This window comes from Hemiscyllium ocellatum, chromosome 15 (assembly GCF_020745735.1).
Source record: "Hemiscyllium ocellatum isolate sHemOce1 chromosome 15, sHemOce1.pat.X.cur, whole genome shotgun sequence".
Classification (NCBI taxonomy): domain Eukaryota; kingdom Metazoa; phylum Chordata; class Chondrichthyes; order Orectolobiformes; family Hemiscylliidae; genus Hemiscyllium; species Hemiscyllium ocellatum.
In genome coordinates this window covers 69,015,516-69,041,154 of record NC_083415.1, presented here as the reverse complement: position 1 = coordinate 69,041,154, position 25,639 = coordinate 69,015,516, and the positions used below count along the sequence as shown (strand labels likewise).

General features: G+C 42.8%; 1 protein-coding gene across 4 annotated transcripts in view; it reads right to left on the bottom strand.

Annotated features, from left to right (window-relative positions):
- The window catches only part of tubd1 (tubulin, delta 1), a 33,046-nt gene extending 8,044 nt beyond the window's left edge, over positions 1–25,002 (bottom strand). Inside the window, exons 1-5 of one of the 4 annotated variants that reach the window (XM_060836205.1) lie at positions 24,843–25,002; positions 21,018–21,168; positions 14,756–14,972; positions 11,509–11,740; positions 2,699–2,863 (exon numbers count right to left, since the gene is read on the bottom strand). In XM_060836205.1, coding sequence (XP_060692188.1) covers positions 2,699–2,863; positions 11,509–11,740; positions 14,756–14,972; positions 21,018–21,168; positions 24,843–25,002 — 925 coding nt within the window. Of the gene's footprint in view, positions 1–2,698; positions 2,864–11,508; positions 11,741–14,755; positions 14,973–15,125; positions 15,198–16,679; positions 16,698–21,017; positions 21,169–24,842 lie in introns of those variants that run through there. The other 3 variants (XM_060836206.1, XM_060836207.1, XM_060836208.1) reach the window with 3 other exon arrangements.
- Between the last annotated feature and the right edge of the window lie 637 nt (positions 25,003–25,639).

Below are 25,639 nucleotides of genomic sequence, written 5' to 3'. Positions count from 1 at the left end.
TCACAGAGTTAAGTGTTCTTGCCACAGAGAACTGTGGAGACAGAGTCCTTGGGTATATTTAAGGCCAAGTAATTGATTCCTCTATTGATGAAGCATCTATGTGAATAACATCAAATAAGCCAGGTTCCTGTTGAATGGCACAACAAACTGAAGGGGCAAAATGGCTTACTCTTATTCCTATTTTTTAAATGGGCTTATTATTCGAACAGCCGAAAATGTGTTGCTGGTTAAAGCACAGCAGGTTAGACAGCATCCAAGGAACAGGAAATTCGACGTTTCGGGCATAAGTCCTTCATCAGGAAGCCCGAAACGTCGAATTTCCTGTTCCTTGGATGCTGCCTAACCTGCTGTGCTTTAACCAGCAACACATTTTCAGCTGTGATCTCCAGCATCTGCAGGCCTCATTTTTTACCCTTATTATTCGAACATACAAACTATGAGCAGGAGTAGGCTGTTCAGCCCCTTGAGCCTACTCTGCTAACTTAGGAAGATCATATCTGTTCTGAACGTGGCCTCAATGCCAGAATTACACCTAGCCCTTTCACGTTCCAGAATCTATCTTTGCCTGAACAGTACTCCACCCACCAACTGGCAGAGCAGAAGAATGTCAAAGCTCGTGACCTTCAGAAAAAAAAGAATCCTCCCTGTCTCAGTCACTAAATGGGAAACTACATATTTTTTAACTATATTCCTGAATTCTCAACCCTCCCACAAATGCAATCATCCTCACAAATTTCACCATCATGCAAGTCTCGTCAGGATATTAACAACAAAAACAGAAGTTGCTGAAGTGCTGAAGAGAAATTAGAGTAAACGCTTCGGATCTAGTCACTCTTCCCCAGAACTTCCTGAAGGACCTGAAACATTAACTCACATTTCTCTCCACAGATGCTGCAATTCCTGCTGAGCTTTTCCAGCAACTTGTGTTACTTTAAGTAATTCACAACATGACAAAACAATTTCACTTACTTTTTTAATCATTTGATGCACCTACACACCAACAACGTTTCAATTCCTGTACCAGGATAAGTAGATCTCACCAGTACATTTGAGTTCCGCAATCTCTTTTCACTTAAACAACATGCATCTTTCATATTGCTCCTGTCAAAAAGAACATGCTCACAATCTGCCAGAAAATATCTTTTCAATTCAGCTGCCAATTCCCCTTTCCCTCCATCTAGAGGGCCACGTTCACTTCACTTACACTTCTCCTTTTCAAATATCTTTATAAATTCTTACCACGTATTTTTAGTTTTTAGCTTGCCTTTTCTCAATTTTTGCCCTCCTTATCAATCTTATTCCTTGCTGCTCTTTATTTTGTAACCAATTTTCCACCCTGCTATTCGCCTTTGCAGAAAGATCCTTTTCCTTTAAGCTTGAAAATATCTTTAACTTCCTTACTTATCAACAGGTGGTGCTTCCCATAGACTCCCTCTTTTTAAACGGAATATATAATTGCCAAGTGCTCCGAAATAGTTCCTGCCACATCTAGTCGTGAATAGTGGTGGACAATTAAACAATTCACTGGAAGATGCTCCATGAACACCTCCAACCTCAACTATGGTGCAGCCCAGAATATTAGTTGTGAAAGTGCAAAAGGCTGACACAATCTTCAATCAGAACTGTGCATGGATGCTCCCATCTTGGCTTCTTCCAGAGGTCCGCAGCATTACAGATGCCGGTCTTCAGCCAATTCAATTCACTCCACATGATGTCAAGAAACGGTTGCAGGCACTGTACGCTGCAAAGATTATAGGTCCTGACATAATTCCAGCAATAGTACAGAAAGACATGTGCTTCAGAACTTGCTACGCCAAACCAAGATGTTCCACTGCAGCTACAACACAGGAATCTACCTAACATTGTACAAGATTTTCTACGTATATCCTGTACACAAAAAGGACAAATTCAACCAAAACAATTACCACACAATCAGTCTACTCTCGATCATCATTAAAGTAATGAAAGTTCTCATCAACAATTGCTATCAAGCAGCAATAACCTAGCAACTGACACTCAGTTTAAATTTGAACTTGAAGCTACTGGGACTTTAAGTCAAAGCTTGGTCTGTAGAAATACATTGGCAGACATTTCTTATTTATTCAAGCAATGTGGGCATCACTGATTTATTGTCCATCCTGAGTTTCCCTACAGAAGGTAGTGGTGAGCTGCCTTTTTGAACCATTGCAGTTTATTTCTTGGAAGTAGATTAGATTAGATTCCCCACAGTGTGGAAACAGGTCCTTCAGCCCAACCAGTCCACACTGACCCGCCGAAGAATAACCCACCCAGACCCATTTCCCTCTGACTAATGCACCGAACACAATGGGCAATTTAGCATGGCCAATTTACCTAACCTGCACAGCTTTGGATTGTGGGAGGAAACCAGAGCACCCGGAGGAAACCCACGCAGACACAGGGAGAATGTGCAAACTCCACACATAGTCGCCTGACACTGGAATCACTGTGCCGCCCCTTTTTTTTTCCCCCAGATAGGATAGGGAGACCCAGGATATTTGACCTAGCAACAATGAAGGAATAGCAACATATTTTCAAGTCAAAATCGCAAAGGCTTGTCCTCTAACTCAATATCCATTTTTTGTCTTTCTCTCCTCTGGAGAGTTGGCATATTTTTCCAAGTTAAAGGCATTATATAATGCAAGTTGTTGCTGTTTGTTGTGAAGAAGGTATCACAAACCTGCTTCCATTTTGGCATTGGCAATCAGCATTTGTCGCAGATTCTTCATAAGAGCTGGCCAAGTAAACGTACTGAATTGCAGAGACTTGTCAGACATCAAAGGGATGTTCATCAGGCTTAGTAGTTTATACTCTGGATGTGTGACCAAACTTTCTAGCAGATCACCTGCAGACAGAGGGAAAGAAAGATCAGCTGCATATCTTGAACAGATTTATACCTTTGTCTGTCAAACACTATGAGAATTCAATACTTTCTGTTAGACTGTGTAGTCTAGACAAAAAGGCAAAGGCAGTGTGGAATAACAGCAAATATAGAAATGACTGATTAGATAGAGCCAAGTGCAGATTGAAAAACTTTTACACATTTTGAAAGCATGAAGGGAAATGTGGAATTTGTGATCCAGAATAGAAAGACAGCATCTTACTAAGTCCAGCAAAGAAGTTATCTGAATGCATTGAAGTGAGTAGTAAAGGGGCAATTTCCTGTGGGTCTGTTTAGTATATTCTAAATGCCACTGGCAGATTAATTTTTCAGAATTTCCAGGATACTCTGATCTTTTTTCGAATTGAAGACACTGAAATTTGAGTTTCAAAAGCCCTCTGGAGTAAAGAAAGCCAAAGAATTCACCACTGAGTCTTTAACCAGTGAATATGTTCCCAATTCCAAAGTAACCAGCCAGAGGAAACATCCTATTTGCATCCACCCTTGGAGCATTATATATATTTCAAGAGATCACCTCTGATCCCAGGAATACCCAGTTGCCTCATCTCTCCTTATAAAACAATCCTGCCATCTAAGGGATTAATTGGATCAATCTCCATCGCATTCCCTCTATGGCAAGTATAGCCTTTCCATAAGAACATAAGATATAGGAGTAGAATTAGGCCATTCAGCCCGTACAGTCTACTCTGCCAGTTGACTATGGCTGACATTTCTCAACCCCAATCTCCCATCTTCTCCACATAACTCTTGATCACCTTATATATCAAAACCTCTATCTTAAATATACTCAATGACTTGGCCTCTACAGCCCTCTGTGGCACAGTTCCACAGAGACACCATCCTCTGGCTAAAGAAATTCTTCCTCATCTCAGTTCTTTCATAGGTAAGGGGGCCAAAACTGTACACAATACTCCAGCTAAGATCTCACTAAGGCTCTAAACAACTGCAAGACTTCTTTTGGTTTTATTCACTCATGGGACATGGGTATCACTGGCTGGGTCAGCATTTATTGACCATCTCTAGTTTCCCTTGAGAACATGGTACTGAGCTGTTGGCTTGAGGCAATGCCATTAGGGAGGTAACTGCTTTACTTCTACTATTCAACTGTTCTTAAAATAAATGCCAACAAACACTTTGACTTTCTAATTGCTTGTTTTCAGTGACATACGGACAATGCCAATAGGGAGAGACCACCAGAACTTTGACCCGGTGACACTGAAGGAATGATAATATCTTTCCAATTCAGGATGGCTTTCATTTTTCCCTTATTCATTTCCGTATGAGGGCATTGCTGGCTAGGTATATTTAGTGCCCGTCTTTAATTGCCCAAAGGCAGTTAAGAGTCAACCACATTGCTAAGAGTCTAGAGTCACATGTAGGCCAGACCAAGTAAGGATGGCGGTTCCTTCCCTAAAGGATGTGAGTGAAGAGATGGGTTTCTCGGACATCGACAACGGCTTCATGGTCATCATTAGACCCTTAATTCTAGTTTTCCTGGTGGTGTCCCCGTATCTGCTGACCTTGTCTTTCTAGATGGTAGTAATCAAGCTAAAAAGATGATCTCCAAGGAGCCTTAGTCTATTTTTGTAGTGCATTTGACCATTTCTCACCATTTAAAATTATTCCGCCTTTCTACAAAAGTGAATATTCACACTTGTTCACATCAATTCCATCTGTAGTGCTCTAGCCCATTTACTAAGCCTGTCAAAGTCCTCTTGAAGGAAATTCATCAACCCTTGTTCTAGCTACTTTTCCAAGTACAATATGACCACTTGACAAAAACTAATTTGAGTGTCTATGGACAAAAGTCAAATTTTGTCAGAGATTTTTGTCCTGCACTCATTATTTTGATTCAGCATTGCTCTCTCCGGGCCAATGTTTCTTCCAGAGTCCACTTGCCAACCGACCATCACTCTTCTCTCTTTACCCCTTTAAATTGGTATCCTTGGGAATTGTCCTGACAAAAGCAAGTTGAAAAAATTCGACAATGTGACTTTTTTTTGCAGCATAATTTATTCATTTTTGTTCCTCGGCTTCACAAGTCCCTATGTCATATAGTATTTCTGGGAAATTTTCTGTACCTTCTTTCATGAAGACAGACGCAAAATTATTTAAGTTTCTCCACTATGAATTCTTCCCCCGCCCCGACCTGTAATGCAGCCGCAAGTGTCCAAGTTAATATAGTATTTTTCTTTTCACATCTTGATAGTAGTTCTTACGCTATGATACTATGCCTTTATGATTCCACTCACTTCTATTTTCTTCTTATAAGTTTCTTGGTCTTCCTTTGATTCCAAATTGCTCTCAACTCTCGGGCTTAACATTATTTACCAGGTTTGTATAATCTATATCCTTTGGTCTAATGCAATTTTTAACTTCTTTACTCATCATGGTTGATTTGTCTTTCTCTTTGGGTATTTGTGCCTTTGAGAAATGTATGCCTGTCTTACAGTTGTAGCACTTTTTTAAATACCAGTTAATGCCCATCATCAAATCTTCACAGTATTTTCACAAATCAACCAGCCATCTTGCTCTTTTTACCCTCAGTTTCCTATGCTTGGATTTAAAATCCTAATTTCAGAGTGAGGTATGTTGGATTCAAACTTCTTGTAACATTTTATCATATTATGGTCATTATTTCCCAAAGACTTCTTCCCAAAATGGACAAATTGGATTCTCAACACACTATCAAAAATCCATCTTGTACACACACCCGGAAATAATCCTCCTTAGCAATAGTGCTGACTTAATCCAGCTCCTATGTAAATTGAAGTTGTCCATGATTTGGCATGTGGATGGGGCACAGAGCAGATGTAAAGTCAGGAGTAATGCCCAATCAGATGTAGAAGGAATAGTAGGACAATCCAGTAGGTGGAGAAGATCGGGGGAAGACAAAGCATATGGGAGATTTGAAAAACTGAAGTCTATCTAATTTAATGCAAGAAGCATGACTAGTAACGTAGATGAACTTGGCAGAAGGAAGGTCAGAACCAGCAATTCAACATTCCAGTGTACTGAAGTTTCAAGTGGCATTGAGGATGCGACAGGCAGATGGAGGAAGAAAGAATGTTGAGGTCACTGCATTATTTCATTATTGATAAAAGAAACATCATTGTGGTAAATAGGGAGGATATCTTAGAGGGGTCTTCAGATGAGACCATCTCTCTTAGAAGTAAAATCTTGCTGGGATTATACAACAGGTCTCCCAACAGTCAGAAGGAGATAGCAGAGTAGATATGCAGGCAAATCACAGAAAGGTGCCAGAGAGAAACAGGGTTACAGTTGTCAGGGACTTCAATTTTGCAAATGCAAATTGGATCAAAAAGGATCAGACAATGTAGAATTTTCAAAGTGCATCCAGGACAGCTTTTTTGTGCCACTACTGAGAGTCTGACTGAAGGTGACACAATGCTATAAGTAACCCTAGGGAATGAAGCCAGTCAAATGGTTAGGCCACTGTTGGAATATTGCGTGCAATTCTGGTCTCCTCCCTATCGGAAAGATGTTGTGAAACTTGAAAGGGTTCAGAAAAGATTTACAAGGATGTTGCCAGGGTTGGAGGATTTGAGCTACAGGGAGAGGCTGAACAGGCTGGGGCTGTTTTCCCTGGAGCGTCGGAGGCTGAGGGGTGACCTTATACAGGTTTACAAAATTATGAGGGACATGGATGGGATAAATAGGCAAAGTCTTTTTCCTGGGCTCGGGGAGTCCAGAACTAGAGGGCATAGGTTTAGGGTGAGAGGGGAAAGATATAGAAGAGACCCAAGGGGTAACTTGTTCACACAGAGGGTGGTACATGTATAGAAGGAGCTGCCAGAGGAAGTGGTGGAGACTGGTACAATTGCAACATTTAAGAGACATTTGGATGGGTATATGAATAGGAAGGGTTTGGAGGGATATGGGTCGGGCGCTGGCAGGTGGGACTAGATTGGGTTGAGATATCTGGTCGGCATGGACGGGATAGACCGAAGGGTCTGCTTCCATGCTGTACATCTCCACAACTCTATGACTCTAAATGGTTGAAGTTTCACTGGGCAAGACCTTTGGTGACAGTGGCCATAATGCTAAGTTTCAAAGTCACTTTGAAATGAGATAAGGATCGTGCAAGAATTCAGTGTCTAAACTGGGGGCAGGTCGGTTTCAATATGATGACACAGGATCTGGCAAACAGACTGGGAGCAGTTATTTGCAGATAAGTCTACATTTGAATAGTGAGTGTCTTTAAAAGTAGCATAGTGAGAATTCAAGGCCAGCTTGGTCATCCAAGAGTGAACGGCAGTAGGTCACAGGCATCCTGGATATCAAGGGATATTGAGAATTTGGTAGCGCGAAGTGAGCAGAAGACACTGAAAGTCTGCAGAGGGTTATAGATAGGTTAAAGAGTGGGCAACAGTCTGGCAGATGAAGTACAACATTGGTAAAAGTGAGTTCATCCATTTTGGTTGGAATAACAAAATGGACTATTATTTAAACGGTGAAAAATTGCGGCAAGCTGCTAAGAGGAGCCTGGGTGTTCTTGTGCATTAATCACAAAAAAATTGGTTTGCAGGTGCAGCACATAATTAACACGACAAATAGAATATTGTCCTTCATTGCTAGAGGGATGGAGTTTAAAAATACGGAGGTTATGCTGCAGCTGTATAGGGTGCTGGTGAGGTCACACCTTAAGTACTATGTACAGTTTTGGTCACCTTACATGAGATAGGATGTTCTGGCACTGGATGGGATACTGAGAAGGTTCATTAGGTTGACTCCAGAGTTGACAGAATTGGTTTACAAGGACAGGTTGAGGAGACTGGGATTATACTCATTGGAATTTAGAAGAATGAGGGGGTATCTTATAGAAACATGTAAAATTACAAAGGATGATAGAAGCAGGGAGGTTGTTTCTACTGATGTGTGAAATTAGAACAAGGGGGCATAGCCTCAAAATAAGGGCGAGCAGATTTAGGACTGAGTTGAGGAGTAACTTTTTCACTCAAGGGTTGTGAATCTGTGGAACTCCCTGCCCAGTGAAGCAACTGAGGTTACCTCATTGAATGTTTTTAAGGCAAAGATAGATTTTTGAACAGTAAAGGAATTAAGGGTTATGGCAAGTGGGCAGGTAAGTGGAGCTGAGTCCAAGGAAAGATCAGCCATGATCTCATTGAATTGCAGAGCAGGTTCAACAGGCCAGGTGGCCTACTCCTGCTCCTATTTCTTATGTTTTATGTAAAAGGAAGGAGGCACATGCCAGATACAATTGCCCTTCAAAAATATAAGGCAAAGAGGGGCCACAAAATATTTTGGTAGATAGGATGTTGGAAAATTACAAGTCTTTTTATTAATACTTTAAGACACCAGGAGAAGGGTGGGATCTGTTACAGACCAAAGGTACAAGCTGTGCATGGAGCTAGAGAACATGCATGAGGTCTTGAATGGATACTTCTCATTTGTGTTCACAAAAGACAAAGACATTGTAGCCAGGGATTTCAGTTGATATGGTGAGGTTCTAGAACATGTTAAGATTAATAATGTGGTGGTATTAGACATTTTAATGGTCATATAGGTGCATAAATCTCCAAGGACTGAGAGATGTATCGCAAGCTGCTAAGTGAGGCAAAGGAGAAGACTGTTGGTGCCCTAGTGGAGATATGTTATACCCCACTGGCCACAGGTGAAGTGCCAGATGACTGGAAGGTAGCAAACGTGGTTCCTTTGTTCAAAGTGGGCAAAAGGGATAGGAGTCTGACATCAGTGGTAGAGAAATCATTGGAAAACTTTGTGAGGGACAAGATTAATCAATACTTGGAAAGGCAGGGATAGTCAGATTTGTTGGAGGGAGATCCTGACTAATTTGACTAAGTTTGTTTTTGAAAAAAGGTAGCTAAGTACACTGATGAAGGATGTGCAGTTGATGTGGTTTACATGGACTTCAGTAAGGCCTTTGACAAGGTCCCACATTGAAGGTTAGTCCAAAGGACAACAACCCATGGGATCCCAGGCAAGTTGGTAAATTGGATCCTAAAGTGGTTTACAAATAGAAGGCAAAGGGTGATGGTGGAGGATGCTGTTTTTGTAATTGGAAGCCTGTGACTAGTAATGTATCACATGTTTTGGTGCTGTGTTCCTTCCTGTTTGTTATGTACATGATCAACTTTGATGTGAAGGTATGAAGTAGAATTATAAATTTGCAGATAACACAAAAATTGATGGTGTTGTTGATATTGAGGAGGATGGTGTGAGGCTACAGTCTGATATCGATCAGCTGGTAATCTGGCAGTGGCAGATGAAGTTTAATCACGACACATGTAAGAAGATGCATTTTGGGAGGTCTAATAAGGGAAGGACATACACAATGAATGGTAGGTCCCTAGGGAGTACTGAGGAATAAAAGGACCTTGGTCCATAAGTCAATGGATTCCTGAAGGTGTCAACACAGGTCGGCAGGGTAGTGAAGAAGGCATTTAGTGTGCTTGTGTTCATTAGTCGAGGCATAGAATATAGGTGCAAGGAAGTCTTATTACAACTTTATAAAACATTGGTTAGGCCACAAATGTGTGCACTTCTGGTCGAGAGATTCACCAGGATGTTGCCTAGGATGCAGTGTCTCAGTTGAAGAGATGTTAGATAAGTTGGGTTTGTTTTCCTTAGAGCAGAGGAGGCTGTAGGGGAATCAGAACAAGGTATACAAATTGTGAAGGGCATAAACAGGGTAGATCATGAGAATCTTTTCCCCTTGGCTGATGTGACTAAAACTATCGCGCACAAGTTTAAGGTGATAATTAAGTGAGAGGTGATAGGAGGAAAAATCTTTTCACCCAAAGGGCAATGGATTATGGAATGCACTGCCTGAAAGGATGGTGGAGAAAAGTATTTTCACAATATTTAAGTAGCATCCAGATGAATACTTAAAATGCCAGGGCATAGTAGGCTTTGGATGCAATGCAGGTAAAATGGGATTAGGGTAGTTTGATGTTTGCTGGTAGACATAGACATCATGGGGTGAAAGGCTTGTTCCTACTCTGTATGACTATGACTAAACAAACTTGGGAAAAAAACAGGTCTTAACTTCAAGTTGTTTAAGTTGAGATCCAGGTTGGATATCAGCAGACTGTTTTTTCCCAGGCAATTGCATTCCACTGGTACAGACAGCCAGCTCGTACAGTGGATGTTCAATCATTGAATTTTGTCAAGCAAGAGCTGGATCTGTTTCAAACTGAGACAATCAACTTTTGGAAAGGATAGGAATGCATGATATTAAAATCAGAGGCCATGGTCCTTTAGACTAGCTTTGATCGCCAAAGTGGACAGGAAAGGAACAATCTAGACATCTCATCCTCCCAGCCGTTAAAATCGTTATTGTTTCTCTACCATGAGATCTTGTGGCTGTGGGTGAATGGGGAGTGTCTGAAATGTGACCACATGTGGGACAGGACAGATCCGCCAGGAGGACTTTTCTTGTCTCAGAATTAAACAGAAGGAATAAACACCAGCAACCCATTGTTAAAGATGGTGATAATGAGAATCTAAGATCTGGATTTAAGCTATTGTCAGAAGCAACAAATCTATGCAAGCTTTTATTAATAATATAGTGGATATTTAATATAAAATAACCTAACAAAATGGTTTCAGTATTAATACCGTGCTAAAATGGTTGAAGGCTGCATTCCTGCTTTGCTGAGCTGGCTCAACTAAAAGATAAAGCAGACAATGAAGTTTTCATAAAATGAACCATAACACATTAACTGACCACTCTAACACTGAGCTTGCAAGCACGAGACATAATGTGAGATAATACTGTTCCCCAGGAAATATTATTGGATTAACCTGCTGTCCATTTCGTCACGTTATTATATTCCATTGGTTTTCCTTTGTAATTAAGGTTGTACTGTATCTTAAAAAATATAAAAATGGCTTCTTGTTCAAACTTAATTGTGCAATTTCTCCATGGAACTCAGACACTTTTAACCTCTGTGTTGCTGCACATATCTACGCCAGGCTGCCTTATTTTCTTAAACTGGTAGCCTTGCTTTAAACAGACTGTACTTTTAGTGATTCTCTTGACCGATCACGAAACCGAGAGGTCCCTCCTGGGGATCCAAATCTTCAATAGGATCTGAAATATTCAGTGACCTTCTGATGAACATGAAGTAACTGAATAAGAAGTTACAACAGTTTTGGATATCGATAGTAACCACCAAGATTTTAGCCACATGAACAATGCGGATTCAACCGTAAACCACTAGTGAGAGAGTATACTCTCTCACTTATTCTCTTGAAATGAATGTTCTTTTGCAAGACAGAGAATATATGGCAAGGAAGTGTGCACAAGGAAATGTATAAAGGAAAGAGTGAGAGAATAACTTAGCACACTTTAATATAAAAAATATGCATGCCCAACCAGAAGTGCACATGCTAGACAGTGAAAGATACTACATAGGCATGTTACAGGGTGAATGGGTCACATTTGATATCAGTCATTGGCCATGTGCAATTGTCAGTAACTGCAGACTGCGTATATCTTACCTATCTGACCTTAAAAGAGCATCAAAGTCAGAACAGAAAGAAATGAAGAGGATGGTTGATAAAATGGAATTTCTTCTTACCAAGGGGATTTGTGCCATATTCTGAAATACTCCATCTGGTGCATACTGGCTGTAAGACACTCCCGAGCTGGTGAGCAATGACTTTGTTGATGTCTGTGAAGGAAATCTGCTTTATGTTCATCAACTGAGAGCAAATCTTGTGAACAGTGTCATTCTCATGAATCAGAAGTGCATCAGAAGTCTTATACAAGTGGGACAGCGTCAGCACTGCATTATAATCCTGGACAATAACCTGACCAAGAACAAAAAGTTCTTTCAGCAAAAGTAATTTAGGAATACTAAAAGGTCATATAACCCCCATTGCCTTACCTTCACAGCACAAACCTGAAGCCCATTCCCCTGCTCTTTATCACAGTATGGAGGTGCTGCCTCAGAAAAATAAGGAAACCCCATGCTCCCTAGATAATGTTGGGTGGAGGGACAGGGAGATCTGGTATTCAGACAAACAAATCACTAAAACCAGTGGCAAACATTAAGAATATTATTAAGGAAAAAGCATAGGAAGCACTGGGAAAGCATGAATAGTATGTTAAACTTCTTAGAATACTGGCCACAGTATACTCAGAATAGTGGATTGTTCTGGACCATATATTAGAGAAAGGCTCTGGAACATGTACAAAAACAATTTACAAAATGAGAACTGAGAATTTACAACCATCAGCAAAGACTGAAAAGGCTAGAGCTCTTACCTCTAGAACAAGAGACAATAAACTGCCCAATGCTGGTTGTTCGCATTATGAGAGAATACATGCAGAGAAAATGTTTCCACTTGCGGCTGGAATTTACAATGAGCTGGTGGATGTGAATAGTATTGATACATTTAAGGAAAGGCCAAATAGATAAAAGGTGAAAAGGAACAGAAGAATATGTTGATAGGATTTGGGAGGAGGCTCGAGTGGAATATGAACATTGGCATGGACCAGCTGAGCTGAGTGGCCTGTTTGTGTGTTATAAATACATGATATTACTGACAGGTCACGAGTACAGCATTGTTCACACAATAGCTGATTATACTTGGAGTAGGCTTTTGGGTAGTCACTACTTGTCCAGCTCAGTGGACTTGATGGGCCAACTGGCCTCCTTCAGTGCACTACGACTCAAACGTGGAGACACTTTTCCATCTATTTCTCAGGCACTTTCATAGAAGTAAGAAAAAGAGAAAAAGATATTGAAGCAGAAGAATAGACTGAGGGCAAGAACAGAGAGAGGAAAGAAAAATAGTGCTACTAAATTTTCAAAAGCATTTCACAGCCCATTAAACACCTATGAAGGTAGAGCCATTCTTCTTCCAATTAGTGAGATGAAATCTTTGATATCCGTCTAAGACAACAGACAGGACCACAATTTAAAAGGGGTATAACAATGACTGCAGATGCTGGAAACCAGATTCTGGATCAGTGGTGCTGGAAGAGCACAGCAGTTCAGGCAGCATCCAAAGTGCAGCGAAATCGACGTTTCGGGCAAAAGCCCTCTCTCCATGCTTCAGGCTCTCTGCCTTTATTCCTGATGAAGGGCTTCTGCCCGAAATGTCGATTTCGCTGCACTTTGGATGCTGCCTGAACTGCTGTGCTCTTCCAGCACCACTGATCCAGAACCACAATTTAAAGTCTCACCCAAAAGATGATACATCTGACATTCAGCAGTGTGTGTCAGTCTTTGTTTTGACACAAAAATCCTTGGAATGGGACTTGAACCAATAACCTTCTGACCGAGCGTCATCGAGAACCCTCCAAGGCACTGAAACAGACCCTTCAGTCCAACTCATGCAGGCCGACCAGACATCCTAACCTAATCTAGTCCCATTTGCCAGCGCTTGGCCCATATCCCTCTCAACCCTTCCAATTCACATACTAATCCAGATGCTTATTAAAATGTTGTAATTGTACCAGCCTCCACCACTTCCTCTGGCAGCTCATTTCATACACATGCACCATCTTCTGTGTGGAAAAAGCTGCCCCTTAGGTCCCTTTTAAATTTTTTTGCTTCTCAGGTGAGGGTTTAGCCACTGAAACACTGCAAAAGCTGGCAATACCCAAATGAGCTACTCGTGTGAAATCCTGATTATCTGAGATAAAGTCAGGGGGTAGCTTGGACCCAAAATCTACCAGAAATTCTATTAAAAATAAAGAACCAAGAATAACAACCAATTTTCATGTGACAAGATGGCAGAAGAATAGGACGCTCCTGTCAGAGTGCCTCTGCTCGCCAGTTCTTTTTACCTTTTCTTCTTCTATTTCTTTTCTTTGTAGCTTTTTCCTTCCCCACCACCCTAACTTTTGACTGCCCTGCCTGGAGATTAGAATCGAAGACGACTGGTCGCAGTCAGAGCCCAAGCGGGAGCTGAGCGAGCAGGCCAAGTCCAGCCCCATCTGTGGAGTGAGCAGGCCAAATACTGGTGTGGCAGCAGAGTGCACTGGCTGGAGCCAGCACAGCAGCCAAATGAGCCCTGGACAGAAGCTGGAACATGGAGGCAGTGTGGCCTTGCATTCTGGGCCAGCCGGCACGGACTCATGTTGGAGAGGGACTGGAACTTAAGTACTTATGGTCACTTCTATTATCATTCTGGACTTTTGAACTGTTCCCATGCTAACCTTTTACTTTTTACTCTCTAACACCACTTAAAACATCTGTACCTAGGTACTTTATACCTAAGATGTTGCCAAGCGGCAACATTACAAACTTTTCACTGCACTCATTTGAGTGATGTGACAATAAAGGCTATTCTATGAAAAAGCATTCTGCATAACGCCAAATCCCACATAAACACAATGAATGCATTTCTTCACCGCTTTGCAGAGGAGAACCCTCCAAGGCACCTTATCTGGCAGTGATGAGATCACATGCTCAAATTTAATAAGACAGAAGTTACAGGATATCAAATTAATTTTAGAAAGATTAGTGAACAATTGACACTGAGTTGTAAACAAGTATTTTATCTTTGGGCATTTTGGCACTTGTCAGATTAAATTATTCTCATTGGTAAAAATATCACTTCCATCTACCCCAATTTAAGTGAGGCTCTCCAAAGATGTGCAGGTTAGGTGAATTAGACAAACTGAATGGCCCATAGTGTTCAACGATGTGTAGGTTAGATGCACTATAATAGGGTAGGGGAATGAGTCTGAGTGGGATACTCTTCTGAAGATAGGTGTGGACTTGTTGAACCAAATCCCTACGTTTCCACACTATAGGGATTCTATGATATATAACTATATGGACTTAACACCACAACCAGAACCAATCCTACCTCTCCAGTTCCATAAGGCCAGGTGAGCTGGTTCAATATGAACGAGTTTGGATACATGTCCCGTAAACACTGAGTGATATAAGTCCCCAAGCCAGAGCCAGTACCTCCAGCCAGACTCATCATTGCAATAAAGCCACCAAATCTCTCACACTGCTCCACCTCTCTTCGGACCAAATCTAGCACAGCTTCTTCATGCCGAGGACCATGGATACAGAATCTAAGTAGCAAAACACAAATTAAATATTTTAATCGTGATGATGTAAAGAGGAAACAGAAAAGATTGCATTTCTATTGCAAATTAGACATCCTAAAGCACTTTCCAGTCAACAAAAGCACTTCTGAATTATATTCATTATCGTAACCTTCAGACCTTTCAGGTTCCTGGACCTTCTCCTTCATGATGCCCTGACTCTCGAAGCTGCTATGTTGCTAGTGTCTTCCACTGAAAAAAGATGTGAAATAGCTATTAAGTCCCTCCACTATTTCTTTGTTCCTCATTACTACTTCCCTAGCCTCAATTTCCAGTAGATCAATATCCAATCTTGCCTCAGTCTTACTTTTTAGACATCTAAACAAATCTCTTACAATCTTATATATTACGAGCTATGGAAGCTCAGATTTAATCTTTCCACCCCTTACTGCATTTTTAAGTTAGCCTCTTCTGTTTTTTAAAAGGACGCCTAATCCTTTGCCTTCCCACTTATCTTCACCACATTGAATGCTTTCTCTTTTGCTTTTACTCTGTCACTGACTTCCTTTCTCACATACGGTTGCCTCATCCTCCCCAATATGCTGTTTCTTCCTTGGGATGAAATACTGCTGAGCCCCCTGAATTACAACCAGAAACTTCTGCCATTGTTGCTCCGCTATCTTCCCTACTAGGTTTCCCTTCCGATCTTCTCCCTCTCAAACTGCAGGGTGAATTTTACCATGTTTGTCATTGGGGCAAATTGTTTGGATGTGAACACAGGAGGAGTAGTTAGTAAGCTTGCAGATGACACCAAAATTGGAGGTGTACTGGACAGCGAAGAAGGTTACCTCAGAGTACAGCGAGATCATGATCAGATGGGCCAATGGGCTGAGGAGTGGCAGATGGAGTTTAATTTAGGTAAATGCGAGGTGCTGCATTTTGGCAAAGCAAATCAAAGCAGGACTTGTACACTCAATGGTAAGATCCTGGGGAGTGTTGCTGAACAAAGAGACTTTGGACTGTAGGTAGTTAGGATAGTGAAGGTGTTTGGTATATTTTCCTTTATTGGTCAGAACATTGAGTATAGGAGTTGGGAAGTCATGTTGTTGCTGTACAGAATATTGGTTAGGCCACTTTTGGAATAGTGTGTGCAGTTCTGGTCTCCTTTCTATCAGAAGAATGTTGCAAAACTTGAAAGGGTTCAGAAAAGATTTACAAGAATGTTGTCAGGGTTGGAGAATTTGAGGTATAGAGAGGAGCTAAATAGGCTGGGGCTGTTTTCCCTGGAACAGCTGAGGGGTGACCTTAGAGGTTTAGAAAATCATGTCAGGCATGAAAACGATAAATACACAAGGTCTTTTCCCTGGGGTAGGGGAGGAAGAACTAGAGGGCACAGGTTTAGGGGAGAGGGGAAAAGATATAAGGGACCAAAAGAAGCAACTTTTTCATGCAGAGGGTGGTGCGTATACAGAATGAGCTGGCAGAGGAAGTGGTGCAGGCTGGTACAATTACAGCATTTAAAAGACATGTGGATGCATATATGAATAGGAAGGTTTAGAGCGATATGGGCCAAGTGCTGGCAAATGGGAATAGATTAGGATATCTGGTCGGCATGGGCGAATCGGACTGAAGTTTCCGTGCTGTACATCTCTGTGACTCTGTGTTTTGGTTGCTTCCCCCAAAAGGTTCCTTCAACTTTGTCTCCTTAAATCAAGTCAGCTTGAAAAGCAGTACCTCCAATGGTGCAGCAGTCTCTCAACTCAGCACTGCAGATCAAATGCTTCCAGCTAATAATACAAGCACATGTTAGAAAGCTGAAATATTGTTTAAAATCTTTTTTGAGGGCTATGCATTTGCCAGTTGGCTCAATTTAGCTCTCAACTCAAGTTTGTAGGTTGCAGACTTGAAATATTAAACAAGGGTTTTGAGCAGCAGCAGAACCTTACACAGCACCTTTAGGAGAGCTGGAAGTTTTTGCTGCAAACGTTTCGTTCCCTGGCAAGGGAACATCATCAGTGCTATTGGAGCCTCCTGTGAAGCGCTGCTTTGATGTTTCTTCCGGTATTTATAGTGGTTTGTTCTTGCCGCTTCCGGGTGTCAGTTTCAGCTGTAGTAGTTTGTATGTGGGGTCCAGGTCGATGTGTCTGTTGATGGATGTTCTTGCCGCTTCCGGGTGTCAGTTTCAGCTGTAGTGGTTTGTATATGGGGTCCAGGTCCATGTGTCTGTTAATGGAGTTTGTGGATGAATAGCATTCATCCACAAACTCCATTAACAGACACATGGACCTGGACCCCATATACAAACCACTACAGCTGAAACTGACACCCGGAAGCGGCAAGAACATCCATCAACAGACACATCGACCTGGACCCCACATACAAACTACTACAGCTGAAACTGACACCCGGAAGCGGCAAGAACAAACCACTATAAATACCGGAAGAAACATCAAAGCAGCGCTTCACAGGAGGCTCCAATAGCACTGATGATGTTCCCTAGCCAGGGAACGAAACGTTTGCAGCAAAAACTTCCAGCTCGGCGAACAGAACCACAACAACGGACACCCGAGCTACAAATCTTCAACCAGACTTTAAACCTTTAGGAGAAATGACCAGGAACAGGGAAAACTTGGAAAATGCTCACATATAACACCACCGGTCAGTGTGAAAACATTCATGCATAAATGCTGAAGATTGAAACTTCGACAAAGTACATTTTCCTTTAATGACATGTTGGCAGTAACAACATATATAGGTATCACTGCAAGAAACCAGGAGTCAATTTCTCCAAGAGTAAAGAATTGTCAAAGGAAAGTTGCTGTTTCAGAGGTTTTCTTTTAAATTCATTAGTGACCTGCATAAGAAGGATGGATTGCACCTAAATTGGAAGGGGACTGATATATTGGCAGGGAGATTGGCTAGAGCTGCTTGGGAGGATTTAAACTAGTAAGGTGTGTGTGTGTGGGGAGGGGAAGCAGGGAGATAGTGAAGAGAGAGATCAATCTGAAACTGATACAGTTAAGAAAAGAAGCAAGTCAAACAGTCAGGACAGGCAGGGACAAAGCTGAGAACAAGGTAGAACTGATAACTTCCATTTATTTCAATGCAAGGAGCCTAACAGGGAAGGCAGATGAACTCAGGGCATAGTTAGGAACATGGGACTGGGATATCATATCAATTGCAGAAACATGGCTCAGGGATGGACAGGGCTGGCAGCTTAATGATGCAGGATACAAATGCTACAGGAAGGATAGAGAGGGAGGCAAGAGAGGAGTGGGAGTGGCATTTTTGATAAGGGACAGCATTACAGCTGTACTGAAGGAGAATATTCAAGGAAATACATCCAGGGAAGTTATTTGGGTGGAACCTAGATATAAGAAAGGGATGATAACCTTATTGGGATTGTATTATAGACCCCCTAATAGTCAGATGGAAATTAAGAAACAAATTTGTAAGGAGATCTTAGTTATCTGTAAGACTTATGGGTGGTTATGATAGGGGATTTTAACTTTCCAAACATAGACTGAGACTGCCATAGTGTTAAGGGTTTAGATGGAGAAAAACTTGATAAGTGTGTGCAAGAACATTTTCTGATTCAGTATGTGGATGCACCTACTAGAGAAGGTGCAATATTTAACCTACTCTTGGGGAAATAAGGCAGGGCAGGTGACTGAGGTGTAAATGGGGGAGGATTTTGAGGTCAGCAACCATAATTCTATTAGTTTTAAAACAGTAATGGAAAAAATAGGCAAGGTCTAAAAGTTGAAGTTCTAAATTGGAGAAAGGCCAATTTTGATGGTATTAGGCAAGAACTTTCAAAAGTTGATTGGGGGCAGATGTTTGCAGGTAAAGGGACGGCTGGAAAATGGGAAACCTTCAGAAATGAGGTAACGAGAGTCCAGAGACAGTATATTCCAGTTAGGGTGAAAGAAAAAGCTGGTAGGTATAGAGAGTGCTGAATGATTAAAGAAATCAAGGGTTTGGTTAAGAAAAAGGAAGCATATGTCAGGTATAGACAGGAGAGATCAAGTGAACCCTTAGAAGAATATAAAGGCAGTAGGAGCATACTTAAAAGGGGAATCAGAAGGGCAAAAAGGGGACATGAGATAGCTTTGGCAAACAGAATGAAGGAGAATCCAAAGGGTTTTTACAAATACGTTAAGGACAAAAGGGTAACTCGGGAGAGAATAGGGCCCCTCAAAGATCAGCAAGGCGGCCTTTGTGTGAAGCCGCAGAAAATGGGGAGATACTGAATAAGCATTTTGCATCAGTATTTACTGTGGAACAGAATATGGAAGATATAGATTGTAGGGAAATAGATGGTGACATCTTGCAAAATGTCTATATTACACAGGAAGAAGTGCTGGATGTTTTGAAATGCATAAAAGTGGATAAATCCCCAAGACAGGATCAGGTGTACCCGAGAACTCTGTGGGAAGCTAGAGAAGTGATTGCTGGGCCTCTTGTGGAGACATTTGCATCATTGATAGTCACAGGTGAGATGCCGGAAGACTGACGGTTGGCTAACATGGTGCCACTATTTAAGAAAGGTGGTAAGGATAAGCCAGGGAACTATAGACCAGTGAGCCTGACGTCAGTGGTGGGCAAGGTGTTGGAGGGAATCCTGAGGGACAGGACATACATGTATTTGGAAAGGCAAAGACTGATTAGGGATAGTCAACATGGCTTTGTGCATGGGAAATCATGTCTCACAAACTTGATTTGAGTTTTTTGAAGAAGTAACAAAGAGGATTGATGAGGGCAGACCACTAGACGTGATCTATATGCACTTCAGTAAGGCATTCGACAAGGTTCCATATGGGAGACTGGTTAGCAAGATTCCCTGGAATACAGGGAGAACTAACCATGTGGGTACAGAACTGGCTCGAAGGCAGAAGACATAGGGTAGTGGTGAAGTGTTGTTTTTCAGATTGGATTCCTGTGACTAATGGAGTGCCACAAGGATCGGTGCTAGGTCCACTACTTTTCGTCATTTATATAAATGATTTGGATGTGACCTTAAGAGGTATAGTTATTAAGTTTACAGATGACACCAAAATGCAGATGCAATAGACAGCAAAGAAGATTACCTTGGATAACAACAGGATCTTGATCAGATGGGTCCATGGGCTGAGGAGTGGCAGATGGAGTTTAATTTAAATAAATGCGAGGTGCTGCATTTTGGGAAAGCAAATCTTAGCAGGACTTCTACGCTTAATGGTAAGGTCCATGGGAGTGTTGCTGAACAAGGAGACCTTGGAATGCAGGTTCATAGCTCCTTGAAAGTAGAGTTACAGGTAGATAGGATAGTGAAGAAGGCATTTGGTATGTTTTCCTTTATTGATCACAGTATTGAGTACAGGCAATGAGAGGTCATGTTGCGCTGTACAGGACATTGGTTAGGCCACTGTTGGAATATTCCGTGCAATTCTGGTCTCCTTCCTATCAGAAGGATGTTGCGAAACTTGAAAGGGTTCAGAAGAGACTTACAAGGATGTTGCCAGGGTTGGAAGATTTGAGGTATAGGAAGAAGTTGAACAGGGTGGTGCTTTTTTCCCAGAAGCATTGGAGGCTGAGAAGTGACCTTATAGTGGTTTATAAAATCATGAGAGACATGGATAGGATAAACATAAAAAAAATTTTCCCTGCGGTGGGGGGAGTCCAGAACTAGAGGGCATAGGTTTAGGGCGAGAGGGGAAAGATATAAGAGACCTAAGGGGCAACTTTTTCACGCAGAGGGTGGTGCATGTATAGACGTGATGGAGGCTGGTACAATTACAACATTTAAAAGGCATTTGGATGGGTATTTGCATAGGAAAGGTTTGAAGAGATATGGGCTGGGTGCTGGTGGGTGGGACTAGATTAGGTTAGGATACCTGGTCGGCACGGACGAGTTGGACCAAAGGGTCAGTTTCTGTGCTTTACATCTCTATGACTATGACTCATTCATGGGATGCGGGTGTTGCTCGCTGCCAATTCCTAGGTGCCCTTGAAAAAAAGGTGAGTTGCTTTCCTAAACCACTACAATCCACATATTGTAGGTGTTGTGCTGGTGGCTAAATTCATTCTTACCCATTTGCCCAATTGTTTCCAGATCCTTGTTTTTGGCAGAAGTAGGAATGATTTCCATAACTCCACTGTCCTGACTTCATAGCTTTGGCCAAAGTTTGGCTGATTACCTTTGGCTCCATGTCCACAAGAACAGCCCGAGCAATCGGCACTGCTGAAAATAAAATCACACCAGCACTGGGAAATTACAAATTGCACTGAAAAATATATAATCCAGCCATTAACAAAGATACAGATTTATTTCATCCAGGTTTTTTTTTAAAAGACTCAGAAACCCACTGGAAGACTAATGCTCAATTGCACAACAGACAGAAAGTGTAGGGAAGGTAGTGGGTATTAAAATTATTTGGGCTGTACTTGGCCTTAATATTACAGCAGAAATTGGTAAGCAATCAGCGGAGGTACTATATAGGAGAAAGTGAGGACGGCTGATGCTGGAGATCAGAGTCAAAAAATGTGGCGGTGGAAAAACACAGCAGGTCAGGCAGCATTTGAGCAGGAGAATCGATGTTTCAGACTTAAGCCCTTCATCGGGAGCAGTGGTTGGTGGGGGTGGCGTGGAGAGAGAGCTGAGAGATAAATAGGAGAGTGGGAGTTGGGTGAGGTACCTAGGAAGGCAACAGATAGATGCAAGTTGGTGGGGGGGGGGGTGATCGTGATAAGTCTGAGGAGAGGATGGAGCGGATGGGTGGGAAGAAAGATGGACAGGTAGGACAGTTCAAGAGGACGATACCAAGTCGGGTGGTTGGATCTGGGGTGAGGTGTGGGGAGGGAAGATGAGGAAACTGGTGAAGTTGATGTTGATGCTGTGTGGTTGGAGGGTTCCAAGACAGAAGATGACCCTACACCTCCCTCCTCCTTCCCCCACCACCACCACAACCACAACCACAACCACCACCCAGTTCTCACCTTCCACCCCACAAATCTCCAGATACAGCGCATTATCCTCCGCCAGTTCCACCACGTACAATTAGACCCCACTACCAGAGATATATTCCCCCCCCACCCGTTTCGGCATTCCCCAGAGACCATTCCCTCGGTGATGCCCTCGTTAGGTCCACTCCCTGCCCCCACCAACCCACCCTCTACTCTTGGCACCTTCCCTTACCACCGCGAGAGATGTGAAACCTGTGCCTATACCTTCCCCCACACCTCGTCCAAGGCCCCAAAGGATCCTTCCATGTCTGGCAGAGATTTTTCTGCACATTCAAACACCTCATCTACCATGTCCATTGCTCTCAATGTAGTTTTCTCTACATTGGAGGGGCAGTTCGCTAATTCGCAAAACATTTCAGGGAACATCTCTGGGACACACGCACTAAACAACCCCACTACCCAGTGGCCAACCACTTCAACTCCCTCTTCCACTCCGCCAAGGACAAGCAAGTCCTGGGCCTTCACTGCCAAATCCAAGCTACCCGATGCTTGGAGAAAGAATGCTTCATCTTACACCTTAGGACCCTCCAACCACACTGCATCAACATCAACTTCACCAGTTTCCTCATTTCCCCTCCCCGCCCCATGTCATCCCAGATCCAATCCTCTAACTCAGCACCGCTTTCTTGAATTGTCCTACCTGTCCATCTTCCTTCCCACCTACCCATCCACCCCTCCCCGACCTGTCACCATCATCCCCCAATTGCATCTACCTATCGCCTTCCCAGCTAGCTTATCCAAACCTTCCTATTTACCTTTCAGCCCCCTTGCCAAACCCCCACCCCACATTCCTGATGAAGGGCTTATGCACAAAATGTCGATTCTCCTGCTCCTCAGATGCTGCCTGACCTGCTGCGATTTTCCAGTGTCACACTTTTCGACTAAAGGTACTCTATAATAGAACAAAGAACTATGAATGCTGAATAGCCAATGACTTTTTCCTATGGTGGAGGAGTCCAATACTAGAGGGCATAAGTTAAAGTGAGAGGAGAAAAATTTTAAAAAGAACACGAATGGTATCTTTTCCCACCACAGAGGGTGGTGTGCGTGTGGAATGAGCTGCCACAGGAAGTGGTGGAGGCAGATACGATCACAATGTTTAAAAGGCATTTGGATGGGTGCATGATGATTTGATTGATTTATTGTCACATGTACCAAAGTACAGTGAAAAACTTTCTTTACCAGCATTACAGGCAAATGTACAGACATTAAGCAAAGATCAAAAAGACTTAGAGGTAAGCAGGTTACACTGCACAGGGCGTGCATTAGGTGAGATCAACGTTAGCAATATCAACATTATTTGAGGCTAGAGAATCCATTCATCAAACTTGAAAGGGTTTCAGAAAAGATTTACAAGGACGTTGCCAAGGTTGGAGAATTTGAGCTATAGAGAGAGACTAGATAGACTGGGCTGTTTTCCCTGGAGCATCAAAGGCAGAACGGTGACCTTATGGAGGTTTGTAAAATCATGAGGTGCGTGGATAGGTTTGGGAGAAAATCCACTGTCCTGTCCACCCACAGCATGGCCAAAAAGAGATAAAGAACCATGTCTGCCTAAGCCACAACAGAAACCACCCAGAGTGCCTCAGCCTTGACCAAACAGGCAGCAAACAGGAGATGACTCAAGACACTTCCAGACTGGGGAATACCTTTCCTGAGACAGCCTTACAACTGGAACTCCACAAAGGTTGCCCAGACTGAGAGGCACTAAGGTAATTTGCCGCGACCAAGCCACAATGGAAACCCATTGATGCCAGGATGAGAGAGACACTTGCACCTACTCTCACACTGGACCGAAATCTCCTGTTTCGATTACAAACTGGTTGCTATTCCTGGATGGCTGATTGCTCTCGCATTGATTTCATTCTTCACTTGATCAAACTGCCCGCACTCACCGCTCGGGGAAGAGAACCTTGGTCTACCTGTACAGACTGTCAGTTCTGTGTCAGCCTAGTCAATTTCTCCTCCAGCAATATCGCTTGTAATAAAGTTAGTCAATTTCACCCAATTCGCTGTTTAATTGGGTAATTTCTCTGACAATAGGGTAATAAATAAAGGTCTTTTGCCCAGCGTGGGGCATTCCAAAGCTAGAGGGCATAGGTTTAAGATGAGAAGGGAAAGATTTAAAAGGGACCCATGAGGCAACTTTTTCATACAGAGGGTGGTGCGTATATGGAATGAGCTGCCAGAGGAAGTGGTGGAGGCTGGTACAATTACAGCATTTAAAAGGCATCTGGATGGGTATATGAATATCCGTCCTACTATGGTGGTGTTGTCAGCAAACTTGTAGGCGGCATTAGTTTGGAATTGGAATAGGAAGGGTTTAGAGGGTTTTGTGCTAAATGCTGGCAAATGGGAGGAGGTCACATTGGGATGAGTGGTGAGCACGAGTGGGTTAGACATAAGGGTTCCCACACTGTATGCCTCTATTACTCTAGCTAAAACAAAAACAGAAATTGCTGGAGCCACTTTAGAGAGAAAGCGGAGTTAACGTTAACAGATGCAGTCAGATCTGCTGAGTGCGAAATGAAGGATCTAGGGCAGGGTTGTGAAGAGTAAAGGGTCTGGGCGGGGGGGTGGTGAAGGGTCTGGGTGGGGGGGGTGTGTGAAGTGAATGATCTGGGGAGGGTGTGAAGAGTAAAGGGTCTGGGTGGGGGGGTGGTGAAGGATCTGGGTGGGGGGGTGTGTGAAGTGAAGAATCTGGGGTAGAGTTGAAGGTTCGCCCCCTCCCCCCTCCCCAGCTGCAACAAAAAAGGAAAAACTTGGATACTTGAAATCAGAAACAAAATCAGAGATTGCTGGAAAAAAAAATGAGTAGATCTGGCAGCATCTGTGTAGAGAAAGCAGAGTGTTGACCCTTCCTCAAAACGAAGCTGCAGAAATGCCCCTTACCATCGGTCCCGGCCTCCTGTCGGAAAAAGCGCTCCAGAGAAATGGCTCGGTAACTATCAGGCCGGCCCGGGTCATTCCGGCCATCCGTACTGACCAGTTCGAGCAGCTCCTGGCCGACCTGGTTGCCGCACTGTCCAAGCTGCAGCAGGACCACCGACATTGCACCCCCCCCCCCCCCCCGAGCCCGGGGCAGACTGACTAACGGACTCCCGCGTGAGGCCGACTATCCCGCGCCGTTGCCGCAGCAACCCGCGCGCACGCGCGCTCTCCCGGAGTTAGCGCGCATGCTCGATTCTCTCACCATGTCCTCCCCCTAACTGAGGTACAGTCCCGGAAATGTTTCAGAAGGACATTGACAAACTCTCAGACAGAACGTCAGCTGACGAAATATTTGACTAAAGAGGAATGTTTTAAAGTAATTACAAACATAAAATGAGAGAATATTCGGTAGCAGCTTTTAAATCAAACACATTGAATGTTTCAGTTAAAAATCACACAACACCAGGTTATAGTCCAACAGGTTTAATTGGAAGCACTAGCTTTCAGAGCGCTGCTCCTTCATCAGGTGGTAGTGGAGGGCCTGATGAAGGAGCGTCGCTCCGAAAGCTAGTGTGCTTCCAATTAAACCTGTTGGACTATAACCTGGTGTTGTGTGATTTTTAACTTTGTACACCCCAGACCAACATCTCCAAATCATGAATGTTTCAGGGCACTGGACTTTGATTGAAACATAGGAGAAAGGAATAGGAGGGATCCATGTGACCCCTTAAGCCTGCTCCATCATTCAATATGATCGT